This window comes from Lutjanus erythropterus, chromosome 15 (assembly GCF_056507025.1).
Source record: "Lutjanus erythropterus isolate fLutEry1 chromosome 15, fLutEry1.hap2, whole genome shotgun sequence".
NCBI lineage: Eukaryota > Metazoa > Chordata > Actinopteri > Lutjaniformes > Lutjanidae > Lutjanus > Lutjanus erythropterus.
The window spans coordinates 28,543,996-28,562,665 of record NC_139331.1 but is presented as its reverse complement, the minus strand read 5'-3'; the positions used below and the strand labels follow the sequence as shown (position 1 = coordinate 28,562,665).

Below are 18,670 nucleotides of genomic sequence, written 5' to 3'. Positions count from 1 at the left end.
CTTTTTGTCTCCGTATTGTCCTGTGAGGCAAAGAACAATTCATGGAGCCAAGGGCAGTGGAAAAGGCAGAAAGACAGAGTTGTTTGTCAAACGTCCGAGTCCCGAATGTCACCGCTGGAAATAACAGCAAACAATTCATCACTTCAGCTCCAGAACTCCACTGACTTACAACCTGTAATGATTTCTCTAAGCAGCATCACACAGAGGAACAAGAGGGCCTCGACAATGGTTGCAATGCAGTTTATTAATTGATATCTAACTGGACAATAAAAATAGGGATTAATAAAAACTTCAATTTCTATAGTTTACTAAATAGACATGATAGTGCTGATATGAAGGTCAATTTCCGCCAATTTGATAGGGAAAGAAAAAGTCCTGTAAGTCAGAATGAGAAATTTTCTTGAAATAATGACTTAGTATCCCAAAATAAAAAACTTTCTAGAAATGAGAAACAAACAATTAAAAACTTTCAAAGCGTTCTCACTACTTTGAGATATTATTTCAAGAACATTTTTCATTATTTTGAGATGCTAACTCATTATTTTGAAAAAGTTTTTCATAATGACTTGTTGGCTCTCCCTTTCCTCCATCATACTGGCAGAAATGGGCTTCCATACATTGATCTATGTATTGGTAGATGTATTTATTTATGTGGCCCTACATTCTTTTATGAATCCCTCTTTTACTGACAAAATAAATATCAATCAAAGCATCGTCTGATAACCATTTCTATGGCTCTGCATCCTTCACACGTTAGTGCATTCTGCGTCCAGCTAGTTGTAGCTGGCGGAGCTCTGGCGCTCTGTGAGTGTTTCAGGGCTGGTGATTCTGGTGGACGAAGGACAAAACGTCATTTTTGGACAGTTTCTCAGGGTCCATCCGCGTCTGAGAGTCATGGACAATCACGCCGTCCACCCAGGCCCAGAAGAGCCGCTCAGAGTGGCAAACGCTGGGGGACGAAGACAGAGGGGGGACAAAGGGACACATTTCATTCATCAGATCATCACTGCTGCTAATGCATATGTGATAGTTACTTTTTTCTACAGAACTGGAAGTTTCTCAAATGATTTAATTGATTAAATCGCAAATAAATGAACTCGGTGTGTAGAGAAGACGGTACGTACTGGAAGGGGGCAGCAGAGTTGAGTGGCATTTCATACGTGGACATCTTGGTTATCTTATTAAAGAAGAACTTCATCTTGGAGTTTTTACTGTACGCCATCGTCCACGGCTCTGAGGGATGAGAAGGACGTAGTTAAAAGATGGAAGAGCCATTTTTTGACACCCGGCTGCAGTACAAATACTTAAACGTACCATTGACGGTCTTAATGATGTAGAGCCCCGTGGGAAGGAAGTGTCGGTCATCTCTGCCGGTGTAGGACAGACGTGGGACTCCTCCTGAACTCTTTGTCACCTTCATCTCTAGTCTGGATGAGGCAAAGAAAAAAAAAAAGTGTAAAGCATTTAGTAAATTATTATTTTTACATGGAACTTTACATGTTTAATAGATTACACTGACTACTGGACAGCTGTTCTGCTCATACCTGACAAAGATTTTCTCCATCTCCTCCAGCCTGTAAACCTCCTTCACTCTGTTTGGGAACAGACGTGTTACATTTAAGTTTTAAGACATATAAAAATATGTTTTGAATAATAATTTATAACTGGTATGTTTTATTCTACAAAAAAAATAAAACAGTGAAAAATTATTAAAATTACATCTCACCCACTGAAACATTCATCATTTATGAATATGCACATATTTTTAACTGTGACATCACAAAATCATGCCTGTACTGTATGTACGCATCTTGAACTCGACTAAACTTGAACTTGATTTACCTCATCAGTATTTGTCAGCATCTGGAGTACTGTCAAAATAGCATTTAATTTCAATATTGTATGAACTTGTCTGAAATCTGAACCAAGATTCATGTTTTTGTTCCATTGTCTACACTAAGGCAGTGGTTCTCAAATGTTTTCACGTCTAAACCCCTAAATTGACCCCATATGGGAACCACTGCACTAAACAACTATACATGACATACCTACATTCTGTTGTTGAGTTGTGTCTCATTATACTTGCAGTTGATTGGTTTGTTGACGGGTGAACGCTGACGTTAGCGTGTTGTCAGTTCAACTCACTTCCTCACTCTTTCATTCTTTTGGAAAATAATAAAAAGTGTTGGAAGTTTTGTGAGTTCTTTTTCCCTCAGCTGACTCTTTATGAAGTTGTCAGACCAAATGTCAATTGCACATTTGGCCTCCTCCTCTCCCCATGTGTTACTGCTGCTGCCAGAACTTCCTGCAGTTGGTCCAAGAGTCTGAATCGTCCAAAACAATGTTTTCACACTAGACACAAACTGAACCATGGTTCAGTTTTATCTGGACTGAGACCACCTCTTTCGGCTGGATCAAAATTCGGCTGTTTGGTCCAAATTTTTGTTCGGAACAAACTGCAAAAGTCCAAAAGTCTGGATCAAATGATGTAAGTGTGAGAGCACCCAGAGACTAAATCTGCTTATCAGCTTCATGATAAAACTCCTTTAATGTTCCCCAATATCTAGTTACGATCCAGTACTATGTTATGTAAGTGTGACTTTTCTGCTTCCAGTGCTTTCAGTGACAACAGATCCCTGAAAGCAAATTACAAAGCAGCATTCAGAATAGTTGGATTTATCCTGGTAGCTCACTCGGCAGAGCGAGCCCCACGTACTGAGGCTGTGAGTCCTCTGCTGCAGCCGTGGTTCGATCCCTGTCTGCAGCCCTTTACTGTGTGTCGTTAGTTTCTGATTTAAATTCAAATTCTCATTTTAACATTATTAAAATGTTCTTTTTTTTAATCTTAGGAATATTGCCAAAGTCAGACCTTTTTCAACTCAGAAAATGCAGAAATACTCACTCACATCTTTATTCCTAACCATTTAGACTAACGCAATTCCCTTTTCACTGGTTTACCCAAAAAGTTGATCAGAAAGCTGCAGCCAGAGTCTTAACCAAAACCAAGAAAAGTGATCACATTATCTGTTTCCTTAAAATAATAAACCTGTATCTTTCCGAACTGACTTTTACATTTTTTTTTACTTCTTTTTTCATGGCTCCTCCATACACCAGACAATCTTTCATTTTATGTTCCAGACAGATCACACATGTTCTCCGCTGCTTTTCTTTAATTGTTCCTTGTGTGTCCCATAAGTGTACGAGTGACAGCGCTTTCTGTTTTTGTTCTCCTAACATCAGACATCAGAACTGCAAGCTTTGCAACTATTGTTAAATAAACAGTAAACAGTCATCCTTTTAAACTGGCTTTTATTTTGTAATTGGGAGTGATATAATTTAAAACATTTACGCTTCAATCATTGGTTTTTATTGTATTTTTATCCTTAGGATTTCTTTTATTTCATTCTACTGACCTTCATATATCTTTTTTTTTTAAAACATTTTACTGTTATACTGTTGTAATTTTATTCTTGCATTTTCTTTTTAGTATTATTATTGTTGTTGTTGTTTGTATTTGTTTCCTGTCTGTGCTGTTTTAATTGTGCTATTTGCACTTTGGGCTAGTTGTGTATATGAAAGGTGCTATATAAATAAAGCGGAGTTAAGTTAAAGGCACAAAAAGCCCAAAAACTATTTGAAAAACAAACTAACAAAAAATCCAAAAGCAACTTTAAAATAATACCTGATAGGGTTCATGTCTGTTCTGCTGGGTTTGGCCACTGCCTTCACAAACTTCTCAGCCATCTGGATCCTGGATAGACAACAGGCATTATTTGGTAAAACTAGAGGAAAATGAATAGAAGTATAATAATCAATGATACAGCTGATGCTGTCCTACCTTTGGTTGAAGTGCTTATCTCTTACATCAGTGCCATTCAGTATTAGTGCATCCATTACGTGAACTGCGTTGATTCTACGCTGAGCTTTGCCCTGAGGATCAAATACACAGCATTAATAAACAGCCATGAGCAGCAAATAACAAGCTTGTTCAGTTGTATTTCTAACAAATTGTAATTGTTCTTTTTTGGGAAAAAGGACTAGAAGGACCACAAGCTACATGAAATGCAAGGAGGAAAAGATCAAGAAAGCATGACGCAAATAAAGCACACATCATCCAGTGAGGAAAAACTCTTATCTGTTGTCTCAGCATTAATAGAAATGGAGCCAAGCTTGCAGAGGCTGGGATCCAGGCTGCGATATTTCATCTCTCACCTCGCCCTTCAGCTCTTGGACGATCTCCACGCTCAGAAGTGTATCTCTTGGCAGCTCCAGCTTGAAACTCTCCAGTTTCCTCCAGCGCACAGGCATCTTCCCATCCCATGTGTATATCTGAGACTTCTACACAAGCCAAGGGGAAATGGAGAGAGCAGATAAAAAAGATGAGAACAGGTTCAATCACAGGCTACCATACTTTAAAAAAAAAAAAAAAAAAAAAAAAAAAAAAAAAGAAAGTAATGCCTCTCTGGTCACCATGAACACCATGAAAAATGAAATGATGTTACAAATAAAATAGCTGAACTGTCCCATTACAGTGTGCAATAATGCATAGGAGTAGGGCTGCAGAACACAAGTTCAAGACCTACATTTTGGTGTTTTGTGTCTCTTAAGACTCACCCCAAGTGCTAGGAGGAAGATCTGCTCTCCACCTCCCACAATGCACCTGTGGTCCAGGATGTGACGCAGCTTATCGAGTGTGCTGGAGTTGAGAGGTGTGAGTTTACACTGGAACGACTCCACATCTGAATTCTGTGAAGTGGAGAGAAATTTAACATTTTAAACCAGACCATTAGTAACGGTGTTTCCTATCAACCTCTACGGCCACGCCAGCGGTCGACATTCAGGCATCTTTAGGAGGCTGTAGCGGGCTTCGTTTTTAAACTAGTTTAAGCGATAATCTGACATTAATCCTCAGGTTCCCAGCTTTCAGATGATGTATACCAGTTCTGCGTGGCACATTCTGTTGACTTGCTATGTACTTAAAGATCCTCTGTTCCCCCCTAAAAAACACTTCCCTCCCTACCTCCCTATGATAGGGAGGCAAGGAGTGCAAGAGGTTAATACAATTTGTCTGAACAGCTCAACTAAATTTCAAAATTAGATTTTGAACCGCCACCACAGCATAAACCTCAAACTTTGGAAAATTTACCAAATTGCACAAAAATAACCGACATTTTTTATTTTACTTTCATTATTAACAAGCAGGAAAAAAACTGACCTTAAGCAGCTCATAGAATTTTGACTTTGGGTCTGAGGAAGCTGGAGCGACTCTGGCTTTGTCAGGGACCTAAAAATGGATATAAAGTATATTTAGAGATATAATAACATAGAATAAAATGTCAATATTCAACAAATCACTTCTAGTACATCAGTTTTACTCCAACATGTATCAAAGTTTCTCCACTCACCCCCCAAAGTTTCAGACACTCCCTCCTGATGTCTGCTTGCCTCGGCTCTGAGAGAGTCCTAAAGAAACGGACGCAGAGTCACACAGTGACCACAAACGCCATCACACATGGCTACACTGCAGTAGAGATAAATGCACACAGTTAAGCACGGGAAAGGTTACTCACGGGTCTACAACGAAGGCGTGGATCTTAGCCAAGGCCTTGATCTGGACTGCACAGAGGCTGCAGTGGGAGTTAAAAACAGATTTGGTGAGTCACACATTTTGAAATGAGAAGAAGAAGCAGTTTGTGAATGCCGTGTCTCTACCTTTCATTGGAGTTCACCATAAACTGGTAGAAGTCGGTGTCGTCCTTGATGACGTGCATGGGAACCACATCAGTGACGTCTTCGTCTGTGTTCCTCAGTTGGTTCAGTTTCAGGTTTACTTTGAACATGTATTCCCTGACGGCGTCCGTACCGGGCTTCAGACCACGACACACTATGTACCTGCAGACAGTGACGAGGAGAAAAACAGTTACAGATTATCCCTACAGATTCTTTCTTCAAAATCAAAAACTAGCAGCAAGCAGAGAGACAGTCCTATTTCTTCTGTCTGACACTGGTCAAGAAATACTTTCCTTCACACAGGAAATGTCAAATCTGAGACTACATTTACAATTAATACATTTCTTTTTTTTTAAGAGCTGGGAATCACTGATTATTACTTAATTTAACCAAATATCTGATATTTTCCCCATATTTCCAGTGTTTTTTAAATGTCTTTTTTTGTCTGCACAGCTGCACTATGTCTATCATATCACTGCCATGTGCCATAGTGAGGTTTATACTACTTGCAGCACTTTGTTTTTCCAATCAGCACTAAATTATAAAAAAATAAACAAATTGCCATTGTGACGTGTTCATGGTCAATTAACAGTTTCGTGTTTTGATTTATTTTTCATTGATTGAATGTTTTAGGGCAAAATTCAGACATTTAAAAAAAAAGTGCCATTTATCTGAAGCTCAAAAAGGAATTTAGGACTTAATTAACTTACAGTGTTTGTCCCATTGGGTATGAATAAGAAAGGATTCATGTCGGAGAGCATTGCAGATTACTTGTGTTATGTTGCAGAACGTGTGGGTATTGTAGTCTTACAGTACAGTACAGTAGCCACTTGATAAAACCAACCTGCAAAACCACATTTACTGTAGTAGCAACTTTGCAGTGCAGCACTTTTGTCTCCCCCTTCTGGCAGTGCGAGTTATTACACAAACACTGTCAACGTGTGCTTATGATGTATGCCTCAGTGAGTGTTTGTCCGTTTTTGTTTTGTCATACATCCTATGAATGCTGAATTTCTTTTTTGTGGAGCTTCAGAAACTTTTCATGGATGCTTCTGCTGTAGCCTACTTCATTGCAAAGATTGCTCCCCCTTTAGCGTTATCTCTAAAGCAGCAACAACTTCGACACAGGCTCACTTAAGGTGGACTGACCTTAAAGGCGAATCAGATGAGCTATTCTCATTTTAGTGACAAGCTGCTCCTTCGCTCAAGAGATGACCACAGCCCTTGACCCCAGTTACCTGCTAACCCGGTTAAAATACTGTTGAATCTTTAACATCTTTGCATCATGTTTTTAATTTTTGCATCAGATTAAGGAGAGTAGGATTGATAAGAGCATCACTAAGCATCGGTATCGATGAAATCTTAACAATGCCTATCCTATTTATTTATGTGTACAAGTCCCAAGCTCTAAAATATAATTCTAACCAACTTGCACTGCATAAACAGCCACACAGATCATCTTGCACATATCTACATTCACACAAACACAAAGCCCCACCTCTCAGAGTTGGCGGGCCTGCTGGTGACAGGTTTGAAGAGAGAGATCCTGTCGAAGCAGAGATACAGCAGGTAGACCAAACCCACACTGAAGGGAGTGAAGAGGTCAAAGGTCTTACAGACAAAGTGGCCACCTGGAGGAGACAAAATAAATATAATATGATGAGAGTGTATGAAGGCTGAGCAGAAATGTTTTCACTGGTTTCACAGGGTTTTTAGGACAGCAGGAGTGTTCCTCTTTGCTGGTATGACTCATCCATTCATGCACGTTCACACACACACACACACACACACACACACACACACACACACACACACACACACACACACCTGTCCTGAGTGTAGAAAGGGCTGTGAGGAACTGACAGAGCAGCAGCTGTTTGCTCAGAATCTCCTGGATATTTTCTTGTCCTTCCACAGAGAAACCCTGCCAGAGACATTAAAAAAAACATGAAAATCTCAGTTCAACCCACCAAGAGCAGTAATCTGTGACTTCATCTTCTGTTTGATATGCAAATTGCTGATTTTCAAACGCTTTGAAGCTGAGAAGTAGCTACAAATATAGTCTGCAGTAAAGAAACTGTGAAACAGTCTCACCCCATCTGCCATGAGGAAGTGCAGCCCTCTTCTCTCCGTACTCTCCAGGACGAAGTTTCGGAAGGCCGTTATGTTTTCAGGAAGAGTGATGTCTCCGTCGCCGTCCACCCCTCCCTCACCTGGGACACACAGAGGTCAAGCCTCCACTGAATCATTCATCACCAGAGACATAACCAGTTTCTGAACGTGATGTGCATGCACGCACCATAGTATGGCTCGAAAAGCTCGCTCGGCGCTGCGTAGAAATCCTCCAGTTTGAAGTCGCAGGGTCCTTTCAGTGTCATGCCAAACCCCTTGGCGTGCCAACGCCTCTTCCACAGGATGTACTCTGAAAAGCCTCCAGGTCCCGCACACACGTCGCCGAAGTACAGAAGCTCGCCCTCGCGGTCCTTTGTCAGAGGTTTCTACATAATGAGAGACGTTTTTCTCACCATCTGTTCATATGGCCATGAGCTGAGCCAACAAGAGTTCAGTGCAACACAAATCAGCTGTTACTTTGACCAACTCACCCCCTGTGGATCCTTTGGGTTGGTGAACATATTGTCGAAGCAGTGGTCAATGTTGGACATTTTCATTGCAGCTCTAAATACAGAGAGAACAAACTACAACTGGTCAATGTCTTTAGAGGGTTGGCACACCACAAGATACTCATTAATTGATTCTCCATTTGAAAAGTGAAAGTAAACTTTAAGTAAGGTATTTATCTGCCATTAATGGGAATACAATGTCCATACAAAAAACGGTATTAAAAGAAGCAATTATATGCAATATAACACACAATAATCCACTAGTTCTTCATATATGCATTAATGAAGAAGATTCTTGTCACTACAGTTTTTCAAAAGGCAGGAATTAATTAAATTATATAACTGTATTGATTCATTTGCATTGGGTGCACTGACGTCATATATAAAATGACATATATAAATTTGCATCAACACAAACACAGCAGTTAGTCAAATTTGTAAGGCTGTGCAGAATTCATGGAGGTTGGTTGAATTTGCATGAATTGCTGCAACATTGCAGCTTCCTGGATGGACTGCAATATGTGCAAAATAACTAAGTTAAGTAAAATCTCAACAAAAAAAAAGCAAATAAACTTAATACAATATTACCCACATTTGTTGACCCCGTCATTAACTACCTAAAGACTGACCTGTTGAGGAAGATGCCTCCTCTGATCGTCTCGTAAGGGTTGGAGCGTGTCCGAGCTCTCCTCATCTCTTCGCCCTCAAGGTTATCAAACACGGTCTGAACAGCAAAAGGACACAGTGGTTACAGAGTTATTACAGGGGGGTAAAACATTAACTTCTTAAAACATGGAACTCAACCAGCAACTGAGAGATAAATGTTAAAATTCACAACCCACTTAAAAGTACATCATCATTACTCTGTCTGAAATGTTCCAGCCACTTTCATATTTTACCAGCTGGTGGTGTTTGCTAATTCCCTCCCTGAGACACTATTATGATTTTGGTCCATTCAGCATAGACTGAAAATTACTGAGCTATGCAAGCAAAAATGTCCACTAAGATCCTCACTCGCCACGAACAACAGTGAGTCCCAAAAGTCCTGAAAAAGGGAAACACAGCAAGGTGCCTAAACGTCACATCACATCAGTTACATGCTCCTTGGTTAGTCCCATTTCCCAAGCTGTTGTTCCGACTTGAGGGGGTATTCATGTAAATTCCCTGTGTTTTCCAGTTTTTCCTGTTGTTCCCACACCACATAACTACAGGATAATACCAGAATGAAATTGAGTAAAGCTACACAAGGTATGTGAGCCTGCAATTGGAGGGTTCAGTTCCATTCAGGTCAAAGAGAGTCAGGGTGCTGCTATTGTGCATGTTGGCTCACTGACGAGACCCTGCTGCACTAAATGAAGCAGCACTTTAATTAGTATCATTGGCAATATCTGTCTACTATTTCATATCAGTATGGCTGCCATGAAAAAGCTCTAAGGACTCAAGTACTTGCTTTAATTATATTGCCATTCTGTAGGAGATCAGATAACTATTTGCCAAAATGAGATTTTTATATTCGCCTCAGAAAATTCACATCTTTTTCTGGTGTAAAAGAACTTACTTCAGCTTATTGCTTTATAAGTTTATGTAAACATATTTACAGCCTTTTGGCTCATCTTTCTTGTATATAATTATTTCCTCATTGAATTACTTCAATTAATTGACAGTATGTGAAGTTTGTTTAATACATTTTTAGGACATGGACATGTATATATATTTTACATTTCATTAATATATATTAATATAATTGTTTATTAGTATTTGTTGTTCATTTGATATATTTTTACTTAATGTTATCACTCTTATAAATCCTTATTGTAGATTCACAACTTTTGGCATGAACACATTAATGGGATCCATGCTATTATTTTAGCACCCTCTGTGGGTTATTTACTAGAATGCTACTCATGGCTGACATAAAATTTAGACTGATTATGTGTTAGTCAGACCCCAATGAAGACCTAGAGCAGGGATCTGCAACCTTTACTATCAAAAGAGCGATTTTTAAAAACAGAGAATTTAATAATTTGCTATTTGTCTTAGAGACTTTCCTTTTCTTTGGATTGGATTTGGCATCCAGAAGGAAAGGTGCTGAGCCGTAGACACAGGCCATGACATTTTAGTTGACAAAATATTACAACTGTTATTTGGTGCATAGGCTACACATTTTTACAATCTGAAAACATAAGAATCAGTTTAGGCCTACAGCAATGATAAATGAAATTTCACAGGTAGCAAACAGAGAGGAGCAAACGAGCTGCGTGCGGCTCCAGAGCCACAGGTTGCAGACCCATTACCTAGAGACAACATGCATTGGTCTGTTTGATTATCTGTGCTAAAGACAACACATTCATAACATAATTTCACATGAAGATGTTTGTTTTTGTTGTTTTTTCTGTCTTGTTGTTTTGTACTTTGATCTGCCCCACTAAAGAGCATCTGTCAGATCAGCCATCAGAGCCATGAAAGTCCTCCTCGTTTCTACTGCAAACTGTTACAGATTTTGTTTGTTTTAGTACCATTAAAAAGGGATTAAAATGAAAACAGAAATCATAACTCACCTTGCACCTTAAAAGAGTGTGCAAGAGGTCTTCGGTGCAAAACTCTGTCTCGTCCTCAATCTTAAGTTTTCTCTGCAAGCAGTCAAATACAAGAATTAAAATGTATACCTGTCAAGCAAAATAGTACCAATGAGTGCACACATGTTTGATATGTATCTATATGAGAGTATCTGATGGGTTCGTATTTACCCGTCCCTTTGTCATCCATTCACGCAGCTCATCTGAATCTGGGGTCTCTGTAGTGCATTCTGGGAACCACTCTACCTTCTCTATGGCACTGGGCTGCACAGAGAAACAGAAAAAGAGACAAACAAAAAAAAGAAAACAGAAGAGTTGGGAAACAACAGATGTCATCAACAGGTCATCATGATTGATATGTAAGAAAATAGACCGCAGGGGTGAAAAAAATTAGGAAATAAAACAATTGCTAGTTCAATAATAGACATTTAGTTCACATTCACAAACATTACATAGTTCTTATTTACTGCTGCGTACCTCTGGTTCATCGCGCCAGTCGACATTGAGCTCCCCCTGAAAGCCCTGCAGTGTGAGACCGAGACCCCTCCTCCCTCGCTGAGTAGAGGCCTCCACGATCTCTTTACGTCCCTGGCCAAACTTTCCCAGACCTTCACCCTCACGGAAACCCATCTTGGCCTAAAGGCGTAAGAGGTAAGAGAAAATAATGGCATTAGAAAAGGACAGTGGGAAAATCTGTAAAAAACTATAAATTGTTTAATAAAAACTGTTTAATAAGCTTAAACATATAATCAAAACTGTCAACTGTTAAATATCCAGTGTTGGTGCCAGTTTCAGGACGTTACCATAAGTTTCTGTGACACGCTGTTGTACATAGAGAAACTGGAGGAGGTCTGTGTGGTGTCTTGGTCATCAAAGGACGAGATGGAGGGCATTGAGAATCCTGGTCTGTGATCATCCTGGTCACTGAGGGAATCATTTTGGCTCGAGTCTAGACAGGAAAAAAAACACAGAGACACAGGCACAAATCATGTGAGGGATAAGATAAAATGAGACAGAACTTTATTAAGAGGCATTGTCCATAATACTGAGTAGTTTCCTCAACATCCTCCTCACTGACACCTCCACCAGGCACTCCAGTTCCACTCCCAGGACAGAACCAGATTTCCTGCTGAGCTCACTGAGTCTGTAAGCATCAGCTGCCTCCACCCTGCTGCCCCAGCACACTAGGAAGATGATGCTGCCACCACCAAGTGAGAGAAAATGTGCAGCATGGTTCTGCAGACAATGAAAGATCTGAGTGTCCTGAGAAAATACAGCCAGCTCTGACCTTTCTTGTATACACCGTCTGTGTTTTCAGTCCAGTCAAATAACGTACAGTGAGCAGGTCAACAACGTTACATCTGTGGTGTCCTCCTTTGAAATTTTGCGTCAATTTTGCATTAATTAGAGTTACGTAATTAATGCTGAATGGTTGTCAAACGAGTAAGTGACAGTTTATGAGTTGGAAGAAATCAGCAATCTTTATAAAAGTTGATCTACTTACAGTGTAGGACTCATCGTTACTTATTATTGTCAAATTAAAATGCTCTACTTCTTTTGAACTCCTGGCAGCCTGCCTGAAGTTCCTCGAGTCTGGGGAGGAGCAGGCAGGGGAAACAATCTGCTTCAACTACAGACTGTATATTAAATAAGATTTAATATACAGTCTATAGTTGTAGTTATACAATTTATGGCTCCAACCCACTATCTGGACTGCAGTACTCGTTCTTGAATGCGCAACTGCTATACAACTCTGTTAAATTATATAAATGTGCTGTTTAAACAGGAAGGGGAAAGGTGAGCTCAGGACTGTGCTCTAAGTCAGAGAGTAAAGTCTGAAACCATATAAAGTTTATCTTTTTCATATAATCTATTGTCAATCAATTTGTCTTTATGCCTTTTCTTCTTTTGCGGCGGTAAATTGGTAGAAGCACGTTCCTCCTCTCCATTAACGCCCTCAGGAACTGTTCAGAGATTTAGAAAGGCTTACCTTTGAGCCATGAGCCAAGAGTTTTTATAAGCTGACATGGCTTGAAGTGCTCTAATTTAATAACAATAGGCCTTGAAGGAGGCATCCGTTTCTGCAAACGATCCTATCTCTCCTAGATGACGTGCTTGGGAGAAGATGATTTCCACTGTTGGCTCTTCTGAGAGGTTGACTTCACATCTTCACTGATCCCAGAGATTATCACTCATCAATCTGCATTGAAGACCTATCACAGTCTCTCTCACACTTACATTCTCCTCTTTGAGGGGCATGATTTCTTTTTCCATATTCCAGTGGCCATTGCTCATTTCTTCATTTTCAAACCTCATAACATTGATAGTTTCTTTCAAGTCCTTTATATCCCTTTGCAATGCGTCCAGAATGTCCATCTTATTAAGCTCAAGCAATAATAAAAGGCTATGTCCTGTGTCTGTAAGCTCAAGTCTTTGTAGCAGTTCATGACATGATGATCTCTTCCCTTCTTTATTCACTCTGGTTTCTTGAGTATTCAGATCAGTTTTCTCTACAGGTGTACTTGTACCTGGATTACAAGGTGAGTGAGAGGCCATGCTCTCTGTTGGCAGACAAACAAACAAGCTAACAAAGGAAACAGCTCTCTAGTCAGCTGAACTTAAATCTTTCAGATCCAGAGTCCTAGTAATAGCAGTCTTGTCATTCAGTTTCATCAACAGCATGTAGTTTTCTTTTTCTTTGTTGTTGTTTTTTCTTCATTGCTGCATCTGTCCTGCACACAACCAACTACCCCACCTTCTAATGACAAAATATCAGATTTTTACCCAAAAAATTAATCCATCTACCTTGTCTGGATAACTGTGACTCTTCATCTGAGCTGCTGTCATCACGACGCCTCTTTGTCCCATGCAGTGGTGCCGATGCTGATTCAATTCTTCTCTTCATCGTGGCTGAAACAGAGCAGAGAGGACAATAAGAAAAAGACACTTGGTCTGATGGACGTGGTGCAACAGCACACAGAGAAAACAGAATATGTGCAAAATCTCAGAATGAGACAGAATCTGCATTCATGCACATATAAAAAATTAAAAACAATAAAGGTAGACTTGAGAGGCAGCCAAAAGCATGGATAGGATAGTGCTGAAGCTTAAACAATTAGTCAATCAACAGATGAATAAATGAACTGAAAATCTAAATATAATCAATTAGAAACCACAAGCATATAATTCAGCTTATTTATGAAGTAGAAATTATGAACATTTGCGGCCTTGACTAATAAAGATACTTTACTTTTCCTAATTTTATTCTCATATTAAAATGTTTTTTAATATTTTAAGACACCGCTTTAGGCTGTTATACTTTGACTGACATTAGGTTAACATTTAGTTGCAACTCTAATGGCTTAATGGTTAGCAATACACATGTACTGACTCATATTTTCTTATATATGAATGCTCAACATATTTAAATAACATGTATGAATACGGTGGATACTGCCACCAATTTTCTGCTCTGAACTCATAAATACAAGGTCTAAATTGAGCAACAAAGAAAAAATGGAAACTTGCTTTGAAGATCTTGCTTTTTAAGATTCATCGCAGTATTTCATTTTGTGTTGTGTTTAAAGTCCCAGCCACTAGACAGCAGTGTAATTAATCTTCAATGTTATAATAGCACGAAAGTTCACTTTTTTAACTCCGACTTTATGCATATGGTGAAATGTTCTTTAAACTATGATTATTTTCCTAAAATTTGGAAATCTTCATAATTGTTGAAAACACCTTTTGTCATTTATGCATGAAAAACTACTTAAACAATTACTGAAAAAAATCTAAATTTTAATAGCTTGATTATTTTTTACCACTTGTCCAGTCGGACAAGTGAGTTGCTAAATTTACTTGCCCAACATGCCATTTTACTTGCCCCAGGCCATCCTTCTTATTAAACCCTGTAGTATCAATGAAATCATAACAAAACCAATCCCTACTCTCCAGGTAAACAATGCAAAACATGTAAATTTTAGTGGTGTAAGACACCTGAGAATCGCAATAGTAAATGTTATGATACTGTATAGATTCACAAAAACAATATACGGTGATACATGTAAAGATTAGTAGCAGTGGTTCATTTTCTGTTGAAATCCCTGACACCCAGACAAGTGCTGTTCAAGAGTTTCTTTTTTTTATTGCAGAATCATGAATTGAATAGATATTAAAATAAGAAATATAGCACCTTGCTTATAGTATTGCAAAATATCACACCAGATTCTCGCCAATACTGAGCCCTAATAGGATTAGGTGTTAGGTGACTATTACTTTCTTCCGGGCCATTAAAAACTGATATTATCAACAAGTCTTGACATTAACCCACACATAAACAGCTCACTTGGTGATCTCGGAAAAAAAAAAAGCCCCAGTTTGTGCTTTTCATTACATAGAAGACACGTAAACTAGCTGGCTAGTCAACATCACAATTAACACAAACGTCCTTTTCTTCCACGTTGCCAGAAGTTCACATTTAGCTGTAATGTTACAGTCTGAGAAAGCATTTCCTGCACAGTTGACCCGTTACCTCTGTATTTATGTTGTAGTTAGCAGCAGTCATCTATCAAAGTTTGGTTAAGTCGGCCCATGCCACTCTCCAACATGTATTTTTGCAGGAAAACACAGCTGAAGTAACTCAAACAGGCTTGACTGGTTGGTGTCAGTGAGGGTGTTTACGGTGTTTTCTGTGCAACGAAACTGCGCAGCTGTAGCAACATTAGCTGTTAGCTAGCTAAAATTAGCCAGCCAGTTTTTACCAGCTCAGAAGACAAAACTTCACTCTTCTGTGGTGAGACTGCAGCGACAAAACGTTACTTCCGCATATGTTTCGAGATTTCCCAGTTAGATTTTTATTTGAATGGAAACTTTTCCGATAAATGCGCTGTTTTTTGAAGTTCACATTAGCCCGCGTTCTGTTTTTAGAGAATTCAGGGGTCCTTCCTTTTCTGACGACACGCGGCGATGATGCGAATGACGTAAGGACTGTCTATATAAATGCCTGTTTGTTTTAGTTTTTATTTTAGTTTTTATTTTGTAATTTAGTTGTTTTATTTGTTGTATTCATTTTATTGGTGCTGCTTGGGTTACTCTTTGTTATATTGGATTATGACTGCTGTATTCAAAATCTTTTTAAAATTGTATTACTGTAAACTTAGATTACTTACACTAGATTAAAAATGAAACAAATATTACAGAATGATACATTTCATCAGGTCAGTTTCTAATAATAAATAAAGATCTTTGGCACAATTGGATTTAATTCATTTCAGGGACTTGATAGTTGTAATAAACCTGCCTGCAGTTAAACTGGCCTGGCGTTACCTTCATGTGGGTGCAGAGCAGACAGTTCGGATTGTCTTGTTCCTAAGGATAACATTAGTTAAGACTACATAAAACTTTAATTGCATTGTTTTGGGTGTGTGCATGTGTGTGTGTGTGCATTTGTTTGTGTGTGTGATTAAGTGATTAGATTTTCCTTTACCAGTCTTGCATGTGTGTTACATTGGGCTAATCCGTTCTTGGCATGTAAGTTAAGGGATCCTGAGCTGTTGGTCAAAACAATTACTGTGCTAGTTCCACTGGTACTATACAATAGTTTATGAAAAAACAGTCAGCTATTGTTTCCTATGAAAAAGAAAGACAGTCAGGACCATGCCAACACAAACTTTGAGGCTCCAGACTGTCTGCACATGGAATGAAAATCATTTTTGTCCCACAGGCTAAATGAATAATCTTTTCAGTGCATTTACAAAATGCGAGCACCCAGCAAGGTTCAGTACTGCAGGGTTATTAAGTTTCAAATAAATGCTCTTCCTTTCGTGATGTAGCTTGAAGCGACGGCATCGCATGCCTTCATTGAAGAGTCTGTGAAATCCTTCTTAGAAGAGCAGTGTCAATACCCTGATGTCGTGACACTGAAGAGATAATAAGAGGAAGCACTCGACCTCTGCTACCTGACAGTAATTCTTCAATAAATTTTAATATAGTGAACAAAAATATGGTAATATGTGTTAAGTCAGATCTGACCTCTACAGGATACTGCTTCACACACTTTAATTGACACATTTGTCATTTTAAGTGTAGTGCACTGAGAGAGCACACGATTAATTATTATAATATAGTTGATTGTTGAGTCTCATTCTCAGGAGCACAGCAAAATAATGAGAGAATAAGGTGGGTGGAGGGTGGGGTCCTTGGGGATGCAGGTGGCGCCAGACTTCTGATGGGCTGTGGCTTACACATTTTTTTTGTATTGTTCTATGCATTGTTTTTTGATAAGATCCTGGATAATATAACTTTAATTGAGCAGCTTGTTAATTCTTGATGGACCTATAGGCTCTTTTGAAAAAGAGATGGTTATCTCTTATAAAAGTCATCTGGCCATATAAATAAAATAAAATAAAATAAAATAAAATCATGAATAATAAAAATAAAACAGCAAAGTTAGGTAATTTGGAGGCTGTAAATTATCCATACATATAAATGTGAGAGTGGAGGCCTGTCTTGCATGTTTTACAGCTTTTTAGGGTTGCAACATTTGTTTTCATTATGGATTAACCTGTTGATTATTTTATCAATTCATCAATTAGTTGCTAATCTAGAAAGTATCAGAAAACTGTGAAAAATGTCAATCAGTGTTTCCCAAAGCCCAGGATGACATCCTGAAATGTCTTTTTTTTTTGTTCACGATCCAAAGATATTCAGCTAGAGGAGCAAACAAACCACAAAATATTCACATTTGAGAAGCTAAAATCAGACAATTTTGACTTGTTTTTATTAAATAATTAATAAAACTGATTATCAGAACAGTTGATAATTAATTCAGTTGTTGACAACTAATCAATTAGTCATTGCAGTTCTATTGGTTTTCATCAAATGCATGCTGGGACCCACCAAGACTCTAGGGAGGAATGATGGAAGTGTATAAAATATATTGATTTATTATGGCTGAGATATTGGAAAAATCTAAAAGTTTCCATGTATTAGTCTGTTTCATTAGCTGGTAAATCCTTTTATTTCATTAATTTATTTATCTTTTATTTGCTGGACTGTTTTCCTTGCAATACCCAACCTTTTATTTTAAGTTGTACTTATTTAAATACATAATACAATACATTTCTTTCAGTATTTTATTATTTTATCTTGTGATCTTAACCTTTCATGTACTTTTCATCTACTGTTTGTACTCTGGTGTTTCATTCCTAATGATAGTGTTTCCTCAGTTCCTGATTTTAATGAATGCTCTTAGTATTTTAGTGTTTTATTAATTACAAAGTGATTGCTTTGTGTGTTTGTGGTGGAGACCTTTGTTTTATTGTGTGAAGCACTTTGTTTGTATGGAGCAAGTGATATGTAAATGAAGTCTGATTGATTCATTGATATATGTGTTTTGTTTTTGGTAAAGCCTACTGACACCCGTGGCCTCTGCTGTAATCCAATTTGCCTTTTAACTGTTCCTAATTGTCAAACTGCCTCTCCGTGACCCTGACAGACGTCAGTGCTTTGTCATCCGACAGTGGGCTTGTGTGTTTCTTCCCCATATAATTGGCGGCCATTGGACTTGGAACATCTCTCACAGGTATAATAATCCAGTTGCTCTGCTAATCCTCCACTGACACAAATGCACATTCACACGAAGAGACACACAAACACAGTCCAGCACCATGTGACCGGCTTACGCAATGAAGCCAAGGCTTTATATACTACCTATAGGGACCGCTCTGCCTCAGGGGACATCAT

General features: G+C 38.6%; 1 protein-coding gene across 2 annotated transcripts; it reads right to left on the bottom strand.

Moving 5' to 3' along the window:
- Positions 1-504: 504 nt before the first annotated feature.
- Positions 505-15,876, bottom strand: cmtr1 (cap methyltransferase 1). Of its 2 annotated transcripts, none has more exons than XM_084737134.1 (24): positions 15,459-15,876; positions 13,733-13,837; positions 11,731-11,876; positions 11,405-11,563; positions 11,099-11,191; positions 10,910-10,981; positions 8,981-9,075; positions 8,334-8,406; positions 8,030-8,228; positions 7,825-7,943; positions 7,558-7,654; positions 7,229-7,361; positions 5,713-5,892; positions 5,571-5,627; positions 5,406-5,463; positions 5,216-5,284; positions 4,615-4,746; positions 4,213-4,338; positions 3,839-3,930; positions 3,683-3,751; positions 1,545-1,592; positions 1,315-1,427; positions 1,125-1,233; positions 505-949 (listed from the first exon to the last, which is right to left on the bottom strand). In XM_084737134.1, exons 2-24 carry the CDS (start codon positions 13,830-13,832, stop codon positions 814-816), a joined length of 2,475 nt encoding a protein of 824 aa, XP_084593260.1. In that variant the 5' UTR covers positions 13,833-13,837; positions 15,459-15,876; the 3' UTR covers positions 505-813. The 2 variants fall into 2 exon arrangements, with proteins under 2 accessions (XP_084593260.1, XP_084593261.1); XM_084737135.1 differs by having other exon boundaries at positions 15,688-15,876.
- Between the last annotated feature and the right edge of the window lie 2,794 nt (positions 15,877-18,670).